Below are 21741 nucleotides of genomic sequence, written 5' to 3'. Positions count from 1 at the left end.
ATTAACACCTCACTCAGGAGAGTCTCTGGAGACCTTCTGGAGATGGATACAACTGGTATACTGAGACAGATCTGGCTGAGGGTAATTAAGAAGAAAAAATTATCCTAATAAATATGCTTATGGGTAAACAGAAGGCGGAAGAAACTTGCACAGATCAAACCAGTCCAGAGTTCCCCATAGGTTTTTGAATCTCTGGGGTAGACTTGTTTTCACAACAATTCAGACAGGCTTTTTGTTGTTGGAAAATGATTGTGTATGCACGTAGATGTGGTGTCACCTGTCTCCTCAAGTTAGTTTACCTTGTACACTTGCAAGCAGTTCTGTGGTAATGTTGCTGTCAACAATACTGTCATAGATTCACGCCATCATAGGCATTTTACAGAGCTGTAGCAGTACAAGGGGGCTGCACTACTGCCAGAACTGCCAAGCGCTGACCAACAGAAGAGAAGACTTCTGAATAATCTTAATACACATTAATGTTAGAGGTAAGGAAAAAAAAAAAAAAATGGTGTTTTATCAATCCCTGCCCATCACCCACATCTTAGGACAGTCTGCTGGATGCAGTTCAGTGAAGTATAGGTTTAACCTGTGAGGTGATCTGTGGTCCTACCAGCTCAGAGAGCTGCAATCTCCAGTCACTGGAAGTCACGAGCTTGTGAGGAATTCCTCATGCACAAGCTCCTACTGGCATCCATGGTTTGATTCCAAAGGAACAAATTTAAAATTACCAAAAAATAATAATAATAATAATAATAAAGCTATGTTTTTGGGCCCTAGGACATTGCTGACTCAGAGCAAAAAACTCTTCCCAATTTACCAGCGTTCCTTCTTGCTGGAGTCTGAGACATCTTCCCCTAGGGACTGTGCCAAGCACTAGGGAAAACTTTGCATACTCTGCTTAATGAGGAGCTCATTACTGGTGCTGTCTTTACTCAGATAAGGGCATCAGGATTAGTTCCATAACTTCTACCACAGCTTTAACCATGTATAAACCATACAGTTGGTATATTTATTTCTTATGATCAGCTATGTATTATAGGTGCGCTTCTACCGAAACCCAAAAAGAACAACAACAAAAACACACCTTATTTTAGCCAATATATATTCATAGTTTGTTCAAATAGATTCAATTCTGAAGCAGGCAGATTCTTTTTTATTTTATTTTGTGTGTGTGTAAAACCATGTACAGTTTCAAAAGAAATAGAAAAATGTATGCAAATAGAATGGGCTAGTTACATGTATTTCAGATGACGGGTTCCACTATTTTCATTCTGATGTTAGTTGAGCAAAGTACTAGAGGAACATTCTCTGTAAAATACTACAAGTTTCAAGGTTGATAGGCCTAGCTATAAACTTTATCACTGATTGTCTCATGCTTTTCTGAACTTCTTTATAATCTCACTTATTGATCAGTGTTTATTCTTGGTGTGGAATGGCTCTAGTTTTCTGTTTGTACGTACCAGCTCTGAACTGGTGCCATTTAGTGCTACTGGAATGCACCTAGCAAAAAAAGCTAAAAGTTATTTATTGCAATTCCATTGATAAAGAGGATCAGTCTATGTGGATTAAACCTTACCTGGTTTTTGGTAGATACACACATACCCATATATATACCCATGCATGTACAGAGGAGTAGTACAGATAGATACACATATTATATCCATACACACATAGTGTTACAGTGTTATATAAACATAGTGTTACAGTAAGAAGGCCCTCATTTTTTTTTTTTTTAACTAGATATAGTTGCAGAAGATCAATCCCAATACTATAATGAAGTTAATTGGTCCACTCATTGTTATGAATCACAGTGCCATCACTATAAAATCCCATATTTTTTGTAAAGGATTTTTATTCAGGGTGAATTTAAAAGCCAATGTCCTTTACTAAGATTGAAGCAACTTTCTGTTACCACTTATTTATTTAGCTTTTACACAGAACTTTCTTACTTATTGTTTTGCAATAAGCTCGGTATAAAATGTTGAGTAATCCACTACTGAGATAAATGTTAGACTCCAGCCTAATGTGCTTCTCAAAGGAACACATTAACTTAGAAGGAAACACGGTATAATTACAAGCTATGCATTTGACCTACCTTTACAATGCAGTAAAAAGTGCCTATTCATGGGGCTAAACTTTGCACTGAAGTATGTGCACTGATCTTTCAGGAAGTTACACGAGAGGCACTGACGATTCAATGATCCCACTGTTGACACACTGGGGGAAAAAAAAATACATCAGAAACATTTTCCATTGGAATAAAATACAATAAACCAAGAAATAGTTTTTCAAAGTGACAGAATTGCTTTCACTCCCAAAATCTGCCAAACTATCACCATCTTATTTTGACCCTGATGCAAACTGTTTTCAAAGGATTGAGTGGATTACCATTCTATAAACTTGGCAATGTGGATAAGATCCAAAACCTACCCAAAGCAAGACTGGTGTTTCAATAGCTAACAGAGCTCTGGAGTAACAACATTGGTTGTTACCATCATTAACCAGAATTAAGCACTGAGGTTTGTGTAAGAAGTTTTTTGTTCGTTTGTTTGTTTTGTTTTTATCTGTATTTGGAAGATTTTAATTAGTTTTAAAAACACAGACATATTACATAATTGCCTTTCAGTCCAGCTATTTAAATGGTTTTAAAGTGCCAGTGAAGACATAAGTGTAAAAACATTTTTGTGAAAATAGTTACCTTTTTTTAACATAAAATATCAGCTTTTCTAGTTTTGAAAAATTCTGATTCTTTCCTTCTTACAGTTTAAGTGTACTCATTTTTACATAGTCTACCCAACCCCCAAAGCAACAATTATGCCAGTTTAGCACTTGTGGCTTGGGATGAATATGTTGTTAACACAGCCATGTGTATTTCTTACCTGTGCAGCTGTCTTCCTCTTGGAGATTCTTCAGTGCTTAAGAAATAGCTGCACCCAAAAGATGAAGAAAGTTAAACTCAGTTTGGTAAACAGTCTGATCTGTGTGGTGCTTAGATTGGTGCAAGACATAATTACATTTTTTTTTTTTTATTAGAAACTCCCAAGAAGAAATGAAAATTTTGTATATAGAATACTTATTTCAGATGCTATATGTTTTCATATCAAAACAGCAACAAACATAGTATTTCATGGTTTCTGTTCAATTTCTGTAATGTCCAGGAGCTCCAGTAGCAACCAGGACTCCTTTCTGCACATAACAAATACAGAACAAAAAGTTCTTCCTTCTCTGAAAGAGTTTGCAATATAAATCCAAGGAGCAGAAAAAGGTCACACTGAAATTATATCATAAAATACAATAGGCACTGTGATACCCAAAAGCCTTTTTGAGCTGTAGACTCTTTCTTCTACCTAGGGACAGAAGCTAGCACCCTGGGGAATGCTTTACAGGCAAGGTTACGTGGGTGGAAAGCAGCTTAGTAGAGCTGCTGCAAGGAAAGTCCTTGTTGTGTCCCAGATGACATTCCCAAAAAGTTTCTGCTTGCAAGGCAGAAGGAGGGTAAGGAAGTCCTCTCAGGTGGCCAAGACAACTCACCTGCAGTCTGACATCTCTCTGCAGGCTGAGCACACCCTGAGACTCTGGAGATGACAGACATTGTTGCAGCCACACAATGTCCTTGCTGAAATACCGTTTACTTCAAAGAAAGTCAGGATTGGACACGTATTTATTTTTTGCAGTGTGCAGATAGATACAAAGGCTCACCAAGATTCACTAAGGTCATCTGGAGCCTTCAGACATTGTGTGTCAGTTCTTTAGTGCTCCCAGGAATCACTAGTTATGTGGTGCATTTCCTTTCCACTGTAATACCAAGTGGAGCTTTGGGAAAATTTCTCTTTCTTTGAATGATCTGGGTGAAATCAGGGGTTTGGATAATGCTCTCCATATCATTTGGTATTAAGAATTTGAGTCAGATCATCAAAGTCCAGAAACTTCACAAGCAAGCTGGAAAAATTAAGTATTTGGGGTTTTATCAAGTACTAAAAATTTGGTATGACTTGCTTTTCTAGAACCCAGGGAAAGGCCACAAAAATGTTCTTACTGATGCATTGTGCATTAATTTCTTGTATTCAGAAACCATAATGAGGCAACTGATGTCACAGTATGTTCCTTTTCCCTCTGCATAAAGACACACACAGTAATACCCTGGCAGATAAATTGTCTTACAGCTGCATTTTATGTACTCAGGAGTGTACAATTTATGGTAATGCTCAAAAATGAAAGAAATATTGTTGCTTAATTTTAGATACACTATTTCCAGTTAAATGGATTCCACTTTAATAACTCTGATATTTTTATAAACAGACAAAGAGAGTAGTGCTTACATCTTTTGAGTATTTTCATCATATGCCAGGATTTTAATAACTTCCCAGTTTCCTGATGTCAGGTGTCTCACACTGATCTGTTCACTTTTAGCCTGGAAAGAGATGGAATATATTAACTTTCATCTTACTTGTTACATTTTTCCTTGCCTAGCAGGATTGTTTGTGCATGTCATTACTGATTAGAGCTTTTTAATCTTTAATGTACAACATCTTTAATTCCCCAAATCCACATTTTGACAGGCTGAACTTTAAGTATCCTTTCTCTCCCATATATAAAGTTTTCAAAGCCATTAATATCAATACAGTCTCCACACAATTTTTTCTTTCAGTTGCCTATATGCTAACAGATGATAGAATTCCTATATTTCAAGCTAAGGATCTTGCCACTGCACATATTTTATTTCTCTTATTTTTTTTTTCCTTTACAGTGGCATAGCAGGGGAATCTGACTCAGACTCCTCTAGCCCAAACTCTGCACCAGGGTGTGCTCACTAAGCTTTTGTGTTTATTGTCCCCTTGTAGTGAGCTAACATTACTGAGATGCTGCACCAACAGCACTGTCATAGAGATTTCCCTGCCTCCCTCCATGAGGAATGCAATACACCAACACGGACATAGAAGTTCACAGGACCTACATCTCATCAAAATCCCTGCTCCAACAAGTACTCTGCAGAAGCCTGTCTCTATCTAGGGTAATAAAAGGAGAGTTTAATAGCCACTAAATTTTGGCAATTGAACCAAATCCTTACAAGTTGGGTGCTTGCTCCCTCTCATAAATTGTTTCTATCTAATGAAGAATGTGACAGCAGTTTTTCCAGCAAACGTACCAGGAACTGAATTCAGAAGCAACAGGATGCAATGCATATCTAACCTGAGGCAAAACCAAACTCTATAGCAGCAAGCAGCAGCAGACTCCCCACCACACACAGGTTAAAAACACGAAAGCTAGAGAGTGAGAAGCTCACCTGAGGGTGCTTGAGAGTGATAAAGCTAAAATTCTTGCTTGGGTTGATGCTTATTAAAACTTCACTTCTTAACGTATTACAACATGAGCATGCATGAAGTGTTTTTCTGTTCTAGGCCTGGATATAAAACCTCCTAGGTTTTCAAATCCAAGATAAACTTTGTAAAGAAAAGAGGTAATACTTCAGCTTATCTTTCTTCTTTACTGGGTGAAACTTCCAGAATTACAAGGGAGGTCAGATGGAGGGTCCAGTGGAGCCTTAGGCTCCATGAACCTGGAGCACCAGTCCATACCTGATTACAGTGGCTTCAATGTCCTACAAAAAGTCATAAAGCCAAAGACCTTTTTATATATATATATATATATATATATATATATACACACCTCTATTTCTCAACTGTATCCTGTAAACTCTGAGCTCTACACCACCAACAGCAATACCTAGAAAGCAGAAGATACTCAAGGACTCCTATGAGACATGTCTGGTAATGGAAAGACAAAAATGTGTCCCTTAGAAGTGACCTGTTTTCTAACAGATCTGCAAGGAAGGAATGGCTTAGTAACTGTATGACAAGTCTCGCAAGTACCAGCTGAATTCAAGATGCTGTACTAGGTGCTGTACATATGTTTATGATGCTGGCTCCTGTACTCAGAAAAGTTCTGATAATAGTGACGTCTCCAGGAATGACTAAATTACAACTTTACTATTACTGACTATTTCCTTTCTGGAAAGAGATGAGCTGCAACTACTGAAATAGATATTTAAATACTGAGATCACAGAATCTAACAAGAAACAGAAACAAAAAGCCCAGCCAAGCATTAATAAATATGGTTATTTTTCAAGGTTACAGCCATGATACATAATTTATGAAGCTTGCAGGAAGTTCTTGCCTTGATCCATTAAAGTCACTTTATAATTCTTCTTTTGTGGTCAGAAAAAAGACTTTCTAGAGCTGTAAAACCCCAAGTAAGAAATTTCTGGATACATAACATATGATTCAATCCCATTTTGAGGTTAGTGTCTTTTAAATATTTCATAAGTTGCTAAAAGCATTTGAACATAATAAAATACACATCTAGCCCTCTGCATTCAGACAGTAAATAATCTATGATAGATAATAACCTTTTAAACAGTAGCCTCCCCCTTCAAGAAGATTTAATTAGATGCTTCTGCTAACCTGCTTTGATTATATTCCATTTTATTATACCATTGACACATGCTTTTCTAAAGCGCTAAGAAATGCAACCCAAGAAAGACCATCATTTGTTACTACTTGTGCTGAAGACTGACAAACAAAACCATGATTAAATGAATCTAAAGCAAGCCATTAAAATTTACTTTTGTCACTGTATGTCCACTATATATGTGTTATGTCATCATTCATGTTGGGTCTGTAAAATCATTTCACCTTTCCTGCAGTTTGAAATTTAACTTTGGCTGATTTCTGTTAATGAGCTGAGAAATATACAGAGAATATACAGTATACAGAGAAATTAGACAAATTCCAACATTAACCAAGCTCCATCGTGATAAAAATGTGATTATGTGGGTACTGGTGGCCTGGTGGCTGCTTTACAGTCTGCAGGGCACCCATCGTGGCTCTCACAGGGTGTGACAAACATCTGATGGGACAACAGACTTTATGTGCAACGGTTAATATAATTTTTATGCTTCCATGTTTGCTTTAGAAATAATGGACAATCAGATTAATGCAGTGTGTAAAACATAACATATAAACACATTTTGAGTCCTCCTTTGCTCTGTATCAGCCCCATTACTATGCAGAATGTTGATCATTGATGAACAATGGTTGCTGCCTGAGATATTACATTTCTTGCCTTCCTAGGAGCAGCTATATACTTAAATACAAATTTGACATACGTGGTACCATTTAGACTTGTTTATTCATGATTATAGTAGTCAAAATATAAAGGTTTTTTAATTATTTTTGGAGCTGCACAGGACTCAGGGCTGTAATTCTGCCTACCAAGGATAGAATACTAAACTACTAATCATAAGCTTGACATTAAACATTATTGTAGAGGTACTAAAACATACATTTAAAAGTATGTGTACTTTTAATTATCTTATTGTATGAGTTGGCTTAATCTTTTGTTTAAATGTTTTCACAAATGAGCATCAAGTTTGCTGGGTTCTTTAGTAGTAAAAATGTCACAGCATACAAGTTTAAGGAAAATTTTATTGTATCTGTAACATCCTTGGGAATACTGATTTTTTTTTTTTTTATCAGATCTATCTATATCTATATATTTTTTAAAGATACTTATTCATAATAATTGGAATGAAGCCAAAATATGACCAATTGACTAAATTGCTTTGTTCTGGTGAGAACTTTGTATTCCTTTAATACACCTTTACCCAATTCTCATCTAAGTTACTGTTTTCTTTAGAAGATAGAATTTGACATGTCTTTGATCCCTTTTTCGTTCTCTGATTCTTCCTCAATATATTTACTCTAGTGAATGAGTATCTTCTTGCTTCTTCAGGTTAAAATTCCATTAAGGTTCTTTTGCTGTCTGCAGTATGCTGTGAACATATTTCAGACTTAATAATGTTCACACCAGAACATTGTCATAAAGGGAGATAATAGAGTTGCCGGGTGCCAAGTCTGCTGTTTCGATGTTTTGGGTATCTTGATAATCCCTCCTGTGTCATATGGGTCTGCTAAAGCACCTGGATTAATGCTCTGCTGATTTAAATAGATGCCTTGGGGTGTTCTGTTCCAGGGCATAATTTCCTTTATTAGATCATCACAACTTCATGCCAGTGACCTTCAAAGTCATAGCACAAATGTATCTTCTTTCAGATTCTTTGGAGAAGCAGTGGTCCTGAGAAGTGGAAGCCACTGGAAAATATTGAGATGGGTAATAAAAGGATCCTAATTTTTGCAGCATTATAAGTTTTTGGTATTGTTTCCCTTTCTTGTTTGTGCACAGCCAGAATTCTGAATATTCCCGACCAAAATTTAAAATTATACATATATGTTTATAATGTATAGAAAGAGGGTTAAAAAAAAAAAAAAAAAAAAAAGGACTTCTGCAGGTCTCTTGAATTTCTGTGGCTATCAAACATTAGTACTGACAGACAAGTTTAACAAGAAAACATCTCTTCTTGGCTATAGAGGCACAAACAAAACATGAAATATTCCAAAGAGAATACTTTGGAAGTACCTCTCATTTACAGATCTTACATGCCACCATAGCACATCTGTAAGGAAAGAAAAAGAACTCCACTAATTCTGCAAGAAGTTCTGCACAGAGTGGCAATCTGGACAGGATACATGACCACATACATCCACAAAACCAGTGTTGAGACTACTGAAGTACGAAGTCTTTGCTGAGGCCTGATGTTCACAGTAAGAGTCCCACATAACCTCTGGGATATTAAAAATAACCAAAAACTTACCTGAACTAGAAACATGGCTATGTGGTGAAATTCACCCCGGCCTCCCTGCTTCACTGGCACAGTCATGAAGAATTTACTGCCATCCCTGGAGAAAACTGGTTCTTCATTCTGTAAATATAAGATTGCTTTATTTCATTCTGCTTTCCATTACACGTTTTAAGAAAACATCACTGAGTTTCTTGATGGTTTGTTTGTGTTGTTTGCCATGTTCTTAAGACAAATGGAAAAAAAAAAATCCTTAGATTTTAAATATATTCTGCTACGATTAAAAACAAACCAAAACCAATATATATATATATGGTGGCTACAGCTACATGTAACACATGCAGGTAGTAACTATTGAGTTTCCAGTAAAAGTTCTGGTAGTCTCATCCCTAATGCATTGCGATTTCCTAGGACACATTCTCTTACAGGCATTCAATCAATGACAGAAATAAATCCTACTATGGATGAAAAGAATAAATGTTTCCAGTGCCTGGGCTCAGAAAAACTTTACCAAGTACAAACTGAAGACTCATTAGTTTTGATAAAGTTATATGAAAAAAAGTATATGCACATTGAAGTGGTATTCTGAATCGTGGCCTTACCACAAATTGTAGTCTGATGTGATACCATTTTTCCATGTGTAACTTTACACAGAAGTATTAAAGGAAAACTGCTTTCTATAAAAGCACAGATTTTTTAAAAAATGATTTCTCATTTGCACACTGCAAAACGATGCCTGAAATGTATTTTAAATAGAATGTATTTCATCTATTTATTGGGTGGCTCTTCTGAAGCTATGAAAATGGAACCATTTGCTGACATATTAGCTCAACATATTGTTCTGGGTATGAATTTAGAAATATTCCCATTTTTTTCCACTTTTAACCCATATGACCTCTAATCTTTGAACTCCTTTGTGCTTAATTTGATAAAGTAATAAGAACAAAATAAAAGACCATCACCAACAACAATAATAACAAAGTGTCAGCAGAGCATATAGGATGTGTTGAAAAGGATTTGTTTCATCTATCTTTAGCCACCTAACACTCATGTAGGTACAAGCTGGTTGTCCAAGTGCCTGCCTATACTCAATGCAAAGAGATCAGAAACTGAAGGGAACATTGCCTCTGAAACCCAGACAGGCACCATCAATGGGCTGAATTGCTTTCTAGAAATGTGCATCTTATTCCCCCAATGACATGCTAAATAGAAAAATGTCTTGTGTGATGCTAAGTGACAGGATTCCCACTACCAAAGAAGATGCCATTTGAATGTTTACACAGTCACTTTCATAATCCTCAGCTGTAAAAGTAAAGATACTAGAAAGCAGCAAATTTTAGAAGTATTTTAATAGCTTTTAAAGTATGTAAAGTATTTTAAATAGCTTATAAATAAATAAAAATGACAATGTAGCAATGAGAAAACACTTTACTGTGAGGGTGACAAAGCACTGGCACAAGTTGCTTAGAGATGTTGTAGAGTCTCCTTCTCTGGAGATACTCTAAACCTGCCTGGATGCTATCCTGTGCAACATGCCCTAGGGGACCCTACTTGGCAGGAAATTGGACTAGATTATCTTGAGAGGTCCCTTCCAACCTCAACCATTCACTGATTTTGTGAATTATACATTATACACACAGAAACAGCATTTATATCATACCTGTTTAGGAAGCCACAGGTCTGACTGCATTTCATATTTCTATAAGAGAAAAAATGGCTTTTATGAAATGGCCCAAAAATATTTCACACATTCAGCAAAAGGTCTTTAACTATTTCATTTATTTTTTCTCCTACTGTGTTACAATCTTCACATCTCTTCTTTGGCACTTACATAGAACTGAATGATAATTTAATTACAAAGTCAGCTGCTTTATTCTGGGTTTTTGGTAGAACACCACAGGGGACCTAAGAATGCCTTTTTCAATCCTTTTTGATTAGCTACCAAGAAGCTTTATGCATGCAGTCCTATTTGTTCTTTACCTCTAGGCATCATCTGACAACTGGATATATTTTAGGTTCTTCATCAACACTGGGCAAACAGCCAGCGTAAAACTCAAAGTGCAAGACCTTTTCAAATCGCAATCCCCTGTTTTAATGGCTTGTAGTTCGGTGTCAGTGACGAGGAAAAAAATGATTTTTTTTGTTATTGGTCATGATCATATTTCAAATCATGCAATCTTAAAAACAATAACATGTACATGTTGGAAAAAATGTAGAATGTATGTCAAATGTTGTAAATTGTCACAGTCACACAGAAGTAATGAACATTTATTAGCTATAGAAGCATCTGTACATATATGGCCTGAAAAATGAAAAAGCTGTGGCTACTTTATAAAAACAACTGTTTTTATAAAGCATTTTTTTTGAATTGAGAACATGCAAAATGACTAAAGGGGTTTACAGTTGAAGAAAAAGTTTAGAAATGTTTAGAGTTGAAATCAAGTGGCATGATAGAAGGCTATAATTCCACATTATGGCCTTTACTTATCCGTTACTGAATTCAGAAACACCACCGTACCCTAGTGGATGCTGCATTAGCACAGCCCAGGGTTACAAACACAAGCCCTGTCTGAGCTGTGCTCACTGCACTGCTGGCCTTACTCACCCACCTCTAAGGCCTTTCTCTGCACTTTATTTCTTCTGGAGTGGAATTTCTCTATCCCTCTCTCTTATATTATGTCCTGGATTACAGCTCCCTGGATACCTACTTCAGATAAATCCAATTGACCTTGGAGCACATAAGGGTTTCCTTTCAGAAACAACTGCTCACAGTGATTCGCTTAAATCATTTTCTTAAACTGACTTTCTTAAAAAGTAGATAAATAAATAAAGGACAGAAGACTCACAGGAACCATGCAGCAATCCAATCAACAAATATCCATGTTCACAACCTTAACGCATGGTCTGGGGACTAATGATCAGTTTCTGAGTCAGGAAAAGCAACCTGCATGTTGCAACAACATTGCATACAAGCAACAAGCTTAGAAATGATCCCTAACGCTTTAATACAATTTACTTCAGTGGCACACAGATAAGAGCCTTTTGACTCAGAGGCCAGACTTAGACCTACATTAATGACTCATAAGCATCTACACTTCCAAATTATACCCTCTACTTTGGAGCATCTGTTGTTACTGATATTAGCACAGATAGGCAATATTTCTACTTTTAGCTGGTTCAGGGAAGAGACCATGACTCAGAATGGGAAAGTGCCTTGCTGCATTCAAAATGCAAGAGTGACTGTGAAAATGGAGAGATGTACTGCAGGATTGTCAGATGTCAAAGTCTGTGACAAAGGATGTGATGAGGCTGAACTCTTAACAGCAAAAAACGTCTTTCAGCTTGGCTCTCAGAACTGAAATATCCCTATTGCTTTTCCATTTTATTTTTTTCTAGTTATTTAATTCTGCTGTTGAATTTGCAGGAATTATCAACATTTTACATGTTTTCCTTAAATGTATGTAAGTTGTGAGAGACAGAAAGATCTGAGATGAAACTCTATAAGGGAAGAAAGCAGAAATCAGGCGGCATGAAAATATCTGAAGGAAGACAAGCTTGCCACTGCACTAGCTGTATTCATAGTACATGATGTTCAGCAACTGCAGTTTCCGATGAAGTTAATGAATGAACAGAGCTGAGTAGTTCTGAAAATGTCACTCAGAGTTGCTAATTGCATAAAATCATTTCACCAGATTTGGAATTTTCTCACATCTCTATTTCCTCTCTGTTGACTAATTACATTCAGCTTGCAACTATGGCATCTGCAAACTGATTTCCAAAAATCTTTTTCTGAACATGAAAACAAAATGCAAGAAGAAACTTTGAAAAGAAAGTTTGGGAAGAAACCTGACTTACCCTGCTGCAAGCCCCAGTTGTTGTTTCGCAGACTGTAAGGATAGAGATATTCTGAGGTCTGTTTAACCATCTGACCACAGCCTTAGTGTTGCTTACCCATTTCACCATGGTGATGTAATATTCTCTGAGTAAACAATGAAAACAAAATGTTCAGATCAATCCTATTTCAGATTAGACAGTAAAAAAGATACATAGTTCACCGAATACTGAAAAAAAAAAGTATGGATGTATTTGCACTGCATGACAGTATCAGCACCAAGGGGTGGAGATAAAAACAAAAAAAAAGAAAATGAAAGAAAAAGACCACCATCTGTGTTCCTGGAGGCAATAAGCAGGAATGCTTAATTCTAGTATTCTGTTCCCATGGGATATTTGTACTCTGTTAGCACCTCCTTCTCAGACATTTGTGTAACATATGTCTGCAAACACACATAAGCTGTGTACTTGTTGGCCAACTTAAAAAGCAACACTGAATTCCAACAGAAAACAGTATTTTCAAAATTGCTTTAGAAAATATATATTTTTGCAAAAGAATATGGTCCAAAAAAAAAAAAAAAAAAAAAAAAAAGGTCTGTAATGGACAGATGAGATCACTTTAAAATGTCATGATATAAAATAACAAGTATTTTATTATGAGACCTCCACAGAAAACAAAGTCTCACTAAATATCCATGCGTGTCAGCTTCCATTTTATCAAACTGTTCATAACATTGAACAAATTGTCCCTCCAGGCCTGTGGTAAAGCAAGGGAGATTTCCTAGGTAGGGGCTAATGGTATGAAGTATCTGCCTCCTTCCCCCTCTGCAGTCACACAACATAAGGCCTGTGACACTGCATACAGAAGCCTGAAGACAGCCAACATGATATGTTCAAAACAGATATTTTCATGTATTTTAAGTACTGCCTTTCTCTCCCTGTACTTCAGTACCACTGACAGCATCCACAAGGTAAACAGCATCCACTGACCCCAGTGCCTGAATTATCCCAGAACCAAATTTTACAAAACAGAGCCTGAGCTGTTCCATTCAAAAAAGTCTGCAAGGAGGGAAGGAAACAGGAGATTTAATCATTCAGAATGCAGCTGATATAGTAATTAATTGTCTAAATCAAACCATAACATCATCTTCCATCACTTACATAAACTCCATGATCACTGAAGTGAAAGCAAAAGATCATTTAAAAAATCTTTTTCTTTTTTTTTTTTTTCTCCCCTCTCATCAACTGTGCATACAAATGTGTTCAAATGTCAATAAATTCGGACTTGGTTTATCAGGAGTGTAGTACGGTGTATATATATATGTAACAAAACACATCCTACTGAACTTAAATACTGCCTCCAGGTAATATTCCTTTATAATTCACAAATTTCCACTTGTTTCATAAACACAGTGTGCGTACACATACAAAGCAGTGGTGTTGTTGCCCATCAGTAGATATAACCTTGTTAAACTCTGTAGCAAAAAATAGTATGTTTTATTAGACTGACTGCTACAGTTGAATAGAAACAGAGAAGCCTTCAGGACAAAACCTATCTTAGTTCTGAGGAAGCTGCTATCTGTCTGTATCTCCAAACTTATTAGGTTGTTTTCAACTAATCTATTGTTCTAGTAATGAAAATAAGCTCTCTCTCTTTCCCTCCAGGCCCAAATACACAAATGGACAGGGATTACCAGATCTAGATCCTCTGCATTTGTACATATACAGTTTCTTCACAACATCACTTTAAAGAGACTATGCTTTCAGGACAAAGGACTGAAGCAAATCATGAAATAAAAACTACACTAGATCCTCAGTCTGAAACCATTTAACTAGGTGCTTTACAGTACTTTGCACGTTCAAAGCACAACTTCCATTCCTCTTCAGGAGCATATCTCAAGTCAGACTGATCAGTCAGTAATGATGGAGGTTGTACAGGACTCACTTTATTGCAAGTATTATTAATCAGGCGATGCATAAAAACAAGAGCTTCAAAACTCCTTGACCAGACTGAGAGATATTCCTATTTTATAAACAGATATAAAATTCCACATTTTATATCTAAATCTGTTGCTTGGCTTCAAATTAGCCTAAGGCAATCAGATAAGACAACCAATCTAAAGAAAAGACAGCTTTCCCTTAGGAAACAGGAACATAGAATGTATACAGCCACTGCAACAGGAGGAGCTGGAACATCTCACAAGTGCCATGGAGGTGCTGCAGCACCAAGACAGGTGACCTCTTGGGGCCTGAAGGGAATGGAGTTTATTCAGTGAGAGAAAAATCTCCAACTGTAGCTGCTAAGAAAGCAAATGCTTTTCCTTACCGTATGACAATTAAATTTTTTTTGAAGACTCGTAATGTGGTGAAATCTGGACTCATTTTTCAGAACTGATAAAAAGCATGTTAGATATCAAAAGTGTTTATCAGCATTTGCCAAAATTGAAGTCCCAATTATTTTATTTATTTTTTAATCATTTTTCTTATAGAATGTTTTTCATTTATTTTTATTATCTCAACTGAGATAATCACAGTTCTAGGGAGATAGCTGAGCAGTTTGCTAAAACATTTAGCATCACTCAAGAGTGCTCAACATGTGTTGTTTCACTTGTAAGTGGTGGGTCTTGTTCCGCCTCATGTACAGAGCTTGCATTTCTTTCCACTGAACAGGAAATGGAATAATCAATAAATACCTTGGCACTGCATGGGAAAGCTTCAATAAAAAAAGCCTGTGAATATACTTTTATCTTGCAGCCTTTGGCTGAATATATTAGAGCCATTTGCTAAAAGGTATGGTAGTGAATTAATCCTTTACATTAACCTTGTGAGGTAGGTATTGTTATTGCTACGGAAGAAAGGAGGGAAAGAATTTTGAAAGAAGTGACTAGACAGCATATCTAAGAAAAAGTGAAAACAAAACCCTGTTTTGTTTTGTTTTTTTTTTTTTTAATAACAAATTGCCCCATTCCATCTTTCCCACCTGAAGTCAGAATCAAATAAGCTTTCTTTTCAATAGCAAGGCTGGTAGAAATATAAAAACCTTTAGGGATTCATAAGCTGATTTCTATTAGAAGTACATAAATACACAAATAATTTTGTAGATTTAGAAATGCATAAATACAGAAAAAAAAAAAAAAGAAAAAAACAGTGCGGGTTGGAAGACTGTTATTTATGTAAGCCCAATTTATTAAGTGTATAAAATTCCATTATAAAATATTAATTAAAAATCAATTAAAATATTCAAAATTTGTCATACAAAATCCAAAGGGTCTGACTGTATATTACAGTCTCTTTCAAAATGGAATATATGGAATCAGAATCATCTACCATATTTTTAGGCTTTGAAACTTTACTGGAAAAAATAATAAAAAGGACTAACTTAATTTCTTAAAGTGCCTTTTAAAATGTCATGGTCAGCAGTGTCAGGGAATACTGCAGAGCCAATGCAGTTTGCTCACAGAGGCTGAGAACAGAGAAAGTAAACAGTGGATGACCTCCACACTGAGACTTTTGAGAGCCAATGCACAGTTCTAGCAGAGAAATCTTCTCATCATGTGTGGAGGCACAGTTGTAATCCAGTAAATCAACTACCTTCTTTAATGTGGTATTTCATGTTTTCTCTGTATTAGTGATTTACACTTTGTAAAAAGAAACATATTTTTCTTCTCAATGGGTCTAAAATCTAGCATGGGGTTTGAAAAATCATCCTATATAATTTCTTAATATCATATTATCAACCTTTTATCTAAATATCATCAGTTACTAAGATTCTTCAGGTGTCCTAAATTACAGTGGTTTGAACTGACCTCTTGCACACCAGAGTGTTTTTTTTTCAAGATTTGTTGCAGAAAGTATTATCTGTCCAACTGGAACTTCAGGAGCTACTGGTGTATGAAGACACACAAATTTCACTTCATTTCTATATTGGCTTTCTAGCACTAATGCAGTACAAAATCATGTTTGCTACTCAAGAAAACATAACATAATTGTACACATGGAATAGAAATACCAGAGGGATAACTGAAATTGCACAGAATACAACCATATGTTAAAAGAAAGGCTGACAACCTTTTTGTGATATTATAAGTGCACAGTTGAATAAATTTTTCCACAAAATAAAACTTAAAGGAATAAATTTAAAATTTTGCCACAGTTTGGACAGATCTGTTACTTTTTAAGGTTTTAAATAACAGAAGCCCCCATTTGTGTTGTTTCTCTGAGTTGTAGTATAACTGCCCCACAATAGCAGTTGGTGGTGATTCGTGCATTATGTGTTTCCAAAATATGTCTACCCTGAAAGATCCACAAAGCTAATAATGATAGTGTTCTCTTCCATTTGATTCTGAAAAGCTCCTATTGCTTACTTCCTAATGACTCTACAATGAATTTATTAGAAAGGCAGTGAGGGAGAAAAAAAAGAAAAAAAGAAAAAAAAAAAAAGACCACTGAAAGTAGTTACTACTTTCATTTAAAATTCTCCCAACCATTATGGAGTCCAAAGATTTCCACTTTAGAAAGGTCTGTTCAAAGGTCACTCCTCATACTGGCATACATGTATATGCTGTGATGACCTGATGGAGGTCACTTGTGATCAAGAGTTACTCAAATCCAGAGCCAAAATGCAAAACTGGTAATATAATAATAGCTTGCACCTATTTTTCTAAATTTTATAGAACAGGAATTATACCTAGATTGCTAAAATGAAGATGCAACTCATTTTTTCCAGGTTTAAATAGTTTTACTGAGCCTTCTGACAAAGCAGCTATCCTGAAATTTAAAGGAGCATATCAGAGAGAGCAGAGAATATGAGTATTATTTAAATTAAACTGCTGCAATACCTTTATCAAGGACTCAAAACTCTGGTGAAGATGCCCTTTCAGGCTCACACCAGAAATTCCACAAACTGAGATAGTGTTCAATTTCAAGATGCAAAAAAGGTTTTAAGATATCAATATTAATTTTACTTTTTTAATTTTTTTAATTAATTTTTACTTTTTTTTTTTAATTTTACTTTTATTTTCAATGCGTTAGAGAGCAAGAATGAATCTGAAAAAAGTAAAGTGAAACCATAATATTTTCAAGATTATTTTTTCCTTGGGGATTTACATACTGCTTTCTCATTTCACTTCATATCTTCTGACATTTAAAGTACCATTTTAATGCTGTTTAAGAGAGTGAAGAGGCTAACCTTGGTAGCAGAGAATCTCTTTCAAATCTTATATTAGCACTTTAATTAATGAGGTGTTAGCAAACAGCAGGAGATTTTATTCTGCAGCAGTAGTGCGTCAACAGAAAGAAAATACTTCAAAATGCACAGTGCACTCAAAATAGTTCCTTTTACTAGCACAATCAGTAAGCATTCTAGCTGACATAAATAATTGCAAGACATAATTCACTACTGTATTATTCCTGCACTGTTTGGATGCCTCAGTTTGTGCAGAAGAAAACTAAACCACCTTAAAATTGGTGGCAATCGTTGTGAATCAGGAACCACCATTACCATCCTGATTGTTTTGGGAACAGTTACTGTAAAATCCTTTTTTTTTTTTTTTTTTTTTTTTTTTTTTAGGAACTACAAGAACAACAACATACAGAATTGTGGGTTTTTTGTTGTTGTTGTTCTGTTGTTTTTTTTTGTTTTTAGCTAGCGTTGACGACTCATTTTCATGATGGACTATCTTTCTTATTTCTTTTTCTTCTCCACCTGAAAATGCCCCAATGCCCGGAGAGAAGAGAGGAAGTGGTACTTCTCCTGCCCTTAGATCTCAGCTGTACCTGGACTGTAGCACCTCTTGGATTATTGCTATTGTGTAACAGGTTAGGGCTAGAAGATCATTAGCATGTGCACTGAAACCACTATGGGAATTTCATCAAGATGTTTGCAATTCTACAAATTGGAATGTGCTTAAGGGAAAGGATGAAAATTTTTGCCCTTAAAGAAAAGTTTCAAGGGATCTCAAATGAGGACAGGTAACCAGGAGCTCAGTTTGAGATAGTTACTTTAGCAGGAGAGTTACCATTTACAGACAGACCTCTTTATAAGTGCTCTGAAGCTCAGTTTCTTCTGATGACCCTACTATCAAGCACAGGCATAGCATAAGCTTTCTTATAGTCTACCTGGTGGCATTGCATCTCACCCTCTACCACCTCCCTGCATCCGTCAGTTGTAGGGTGAAACTAAACTTTCCATAATTTACCAGACTTTAAAATTTCAGAATATTCCTCTCTAAATGACAGAACATCCTGATTATGTGTTCTGTGGTACAATTCTACATTCTGCAATTCCACTTCACAAACTGAAAGCAACAAGATGTCATGCAGCAAGTAAAGGCAAATGCCATAACAAGCTCAGAACCAGGGCAGCATTCAGAGCCTTTGGCAATATCTTCAGATTCCTAATTTCATATATTTCAAGAGAATTTAAGCTTCAACATCAGAAGTGAGCAAATCCTAGGTCCCTGAGTTTTCTAAGAGGAGCATCAATCCAATACATTTGTATTTTATTTCACCATCATTACGTCCAGTCACGAGAACAGAGATCAAGTGTATTTCAGGTAAGTGTTGTGCTGAAGTAAAAAGGCAACAATTAGCCTGAGTCACGTTAAATCAAACCCAAATTCCCCTAAACAATGAAATTAAATACCTTGATTTAAAGCTGTCAGGTGGCATCAGTTCCAGTGTATGTGCTGGTCCGTAAAGATTAACTACAAAGAGCTTGACTGTTGGGTTTGTTTGACCTGCCTTTGAAAAGAATAAATAAAAATAGGAGCTTTAGTGGCACTGAATCAGTGACAGCTAAATAGGTTCAGTCATTAACATAATAAAGTATGTTTACAATAAAGAGAAAGCTCTGAAAATAAAAAATCACAGCCATACAAATTACATAGATAAAAATGTGAAGTATTAATTGCATCGTTCTCTCACTGCCCTTTTACTTCGGCAGATCTTCTGACCTTCTGGTGAAGAGCAAGGGAACGATGCTGAAAGTAGTTTGACCCAGTTCTTTAAAGTCAGCTGCAAGAATAGCCAGCTCCTAAAAGAGCAGTCAGAGCCAGCCTGCAGCAAAGCCTTTTCCAACCCCTATTGCTCTTTTTCCAAAAGGCTACTCTACTTCCATTTGAGATAACATCCCTCCTCTTCCTCCATCTCTTTCATTATCAGTTTCCCCAGGACTTCCTTCCCTGGCTTGTTGAGAAGAAAATCTCTGGTTTTGGTACTGTTCAGGACCCTGCTGTTTTGGCAAGCTACCTCTAAGAGAAACAAAACACTTGTTGCTAAAGGAGAATAAAATGGCAGTTTGATATATATCCACCAGGAAGAGCCTGATAAATCCTGAGGATCTATAGGAAGCCAGGACTCATCCTTCTCCCAGTAACACAGATTGTTACTAAGCAGTTCTTGAGATGAAGAGAAAGGACTGGCGACAGAAACCAAGGCACTGCAGGGCTGGTAAGAATATACTGCTAGTCCTACATCTGCCACTCAAGCCTCTTTTTTGCGTAAGACACAGGAGTCACACAACTACGTTGTCTCTTTGGGATATGGGGGAATGACAAGTGTGTGCTTCAATGGAAACAAGTTGTTAATATTGAAAAGGAAGGTAATCATATTTAATCATAATAACCTACAAAGGTGTATATCATACTCTTCACAGGGATATTTAGAAATGCAAGAGTGCCTGGTTGAAATATACCCACATGTTTCCTTCAGAAAGTGGACTTTTCTCAAAATGTACATGGTCTGAATGCTGTGTACACTTATTTCTGAGTGGTATGGGGGAGAAGAAAGTGGCATATGTGTATTTTTTCTAGTGCTTAGAAAAAATTAGAAAATGGATTTAACTAGACTCCTGGACTTTCATCCATAAAAACTTTAAAATTTGCCCGAAAGAAACATGGTCTTTCAAAGCCATCCTCCACATGAAAGCAGCTTATACAGATGCAAAGCTGTGGAAGAAAACCACTGACTGATCAAGTCCTTCCTACACAACTGCTACCTCCTTGTATCATTTGAACTGTACATTGTTTGTACATCTGTATGAGTATGAGTGGGCATGACCAGATCCTGGGCATGAAACACTGAAGCCTGGTCCAGCTGTGGAACTGGGTGGCTATGGCATGGGACTGCCCATCAGAGGTCCACTCAGCACCACCCTTTGCAGCATGCAATGGACTCATGCAGCTGAAGGTAGTTGTCCTACCCGACAACTCTCAGATTCACACTTCTCCCTCTACAACGAACGGCCTCTCAGCAATCTAAATTGCATAGACATTGTGTAATAATAATAATAATAATAACAACAACAACAATAATAATAAATTGTTCAGAAGTGAAAGACCTCTAAACTGAAACCCTACTTTGTTCTGGTGTATGCAGATTATACAAAATATAAACTTCCTTTCTCATTATTTATTTTTTTTTTTAAGAACACAGTCTGGGTATTTGGACTTGTACACACAGCTACGTATTTCAGTACTCACAAACACATATGGGTTTCATTTTATTTTTTAATCATAGTTATCTCTGATGGTTTTGTTTTATAATAAAGACCTAACTTTTTTCATCTATGTAGCTCTACCACAAAATTCATTGCCAATTAATGGTGTTTAATGTGTAGCTAGATTGGCATTAAATTGAGACATTAAATAATGTTTTTTTCATTAATGAGATTACTGAGATAGTAGTGTATCACTTTTATGCTGAATTGCTAATGAAATGCAATTTCTCATTTCTTGTTTACAAAGCTCATTTTTTAAAATATTCCTTCCTTTTTTCTTTTTTCTGTCACTCAAGGCTTTTATCTATGAAACCATGTCAACTACCTCTGCAAACACCATTAGTTCTTTATTTCAGAGTATTATTTCAGAGCACACATTATATTTATACATGCTATTTTTTCATAATACCTGCTACAGTCTAACTTTCCACTCCTTAAGAACAAAGGTTCATCTCCAAAATGTGGTAGCAGAATAGGGTAACAATAAAATTATCTAAATTCCTCAATGAACTTTCCTTGAAATGTCAAAGGAAACTTTGACACACACAGACCTACATATACCATCAGAAAGGTACTCAGGCACTCTGAAATTGCATGCAAAATATGGACAAACCGGTAAATTGGAAGATAATATCAACATTGGTACTTAACACAGAAATTATGGTTAGGGAAGCAGCTGATCAGGAAATCCCCAGAAAATGAGAAGCAATTTCCCTG

General features: G+C 36.1%; 1 protein-coding gene across 5 annotated transcripts in view; it reads right to left on the bottom strand.

Moving 5' to 3' along the window:
* DPP10 (dipeptidyl peptidase like 10) overlaps window positions 1-21741 on the bottom strand; it is a 481130-nt gene that overhangs the window by 24495 nt on the left and 434894 nt on the right. For all 5 annotated transcript variants that reach the window (XM_084523650.1, XM_084523651.1, XM_084523652.1 and 2 more), the window contains exons 10-16: window positions 19171-19268; window positions 12552-12675; window positions 10357-10395; window positions 8712-8819; window positions 4320-4411; window positions 2880-2927; window positions 2096-2217 (exon numbers count right to left, since the gene is read on the bottom strand). In XM_084523650.1, the coding sequence (XP_084379776.1) occupies window positions 2096-2217; window positions 2880-2927; window positions 4320-4411; window positions 8712-8819; window positions 10357-10395; window positions 12552-12675; window positions 19171-19268 (631 nt within the window). The remainder of the gene's footprint in view (window positions 1-2095; window positions 2218-2879; window positions 2928-4319; window positions 4412-8711; window positions 8820-10356; window positions 10396-12551; window positions 12676-19170; window positions 19269-21741) is intronic.

This window comes from Aythya ferina (genome assembly GCF_964211825.1).
Source record: "Aythya ferina genome assembly, chromosome: 6".
Taxonomy (NCBI): Eukaryota; Metazoa; Chordata; class Aves; order Anseriformes; family Anatidae; genus Aythya; species Aythya ferina.
Note: the sequence above shows the minus strand (reverse complement) of the source record. Positions and strands in the feature narration are given on the sequence as shown.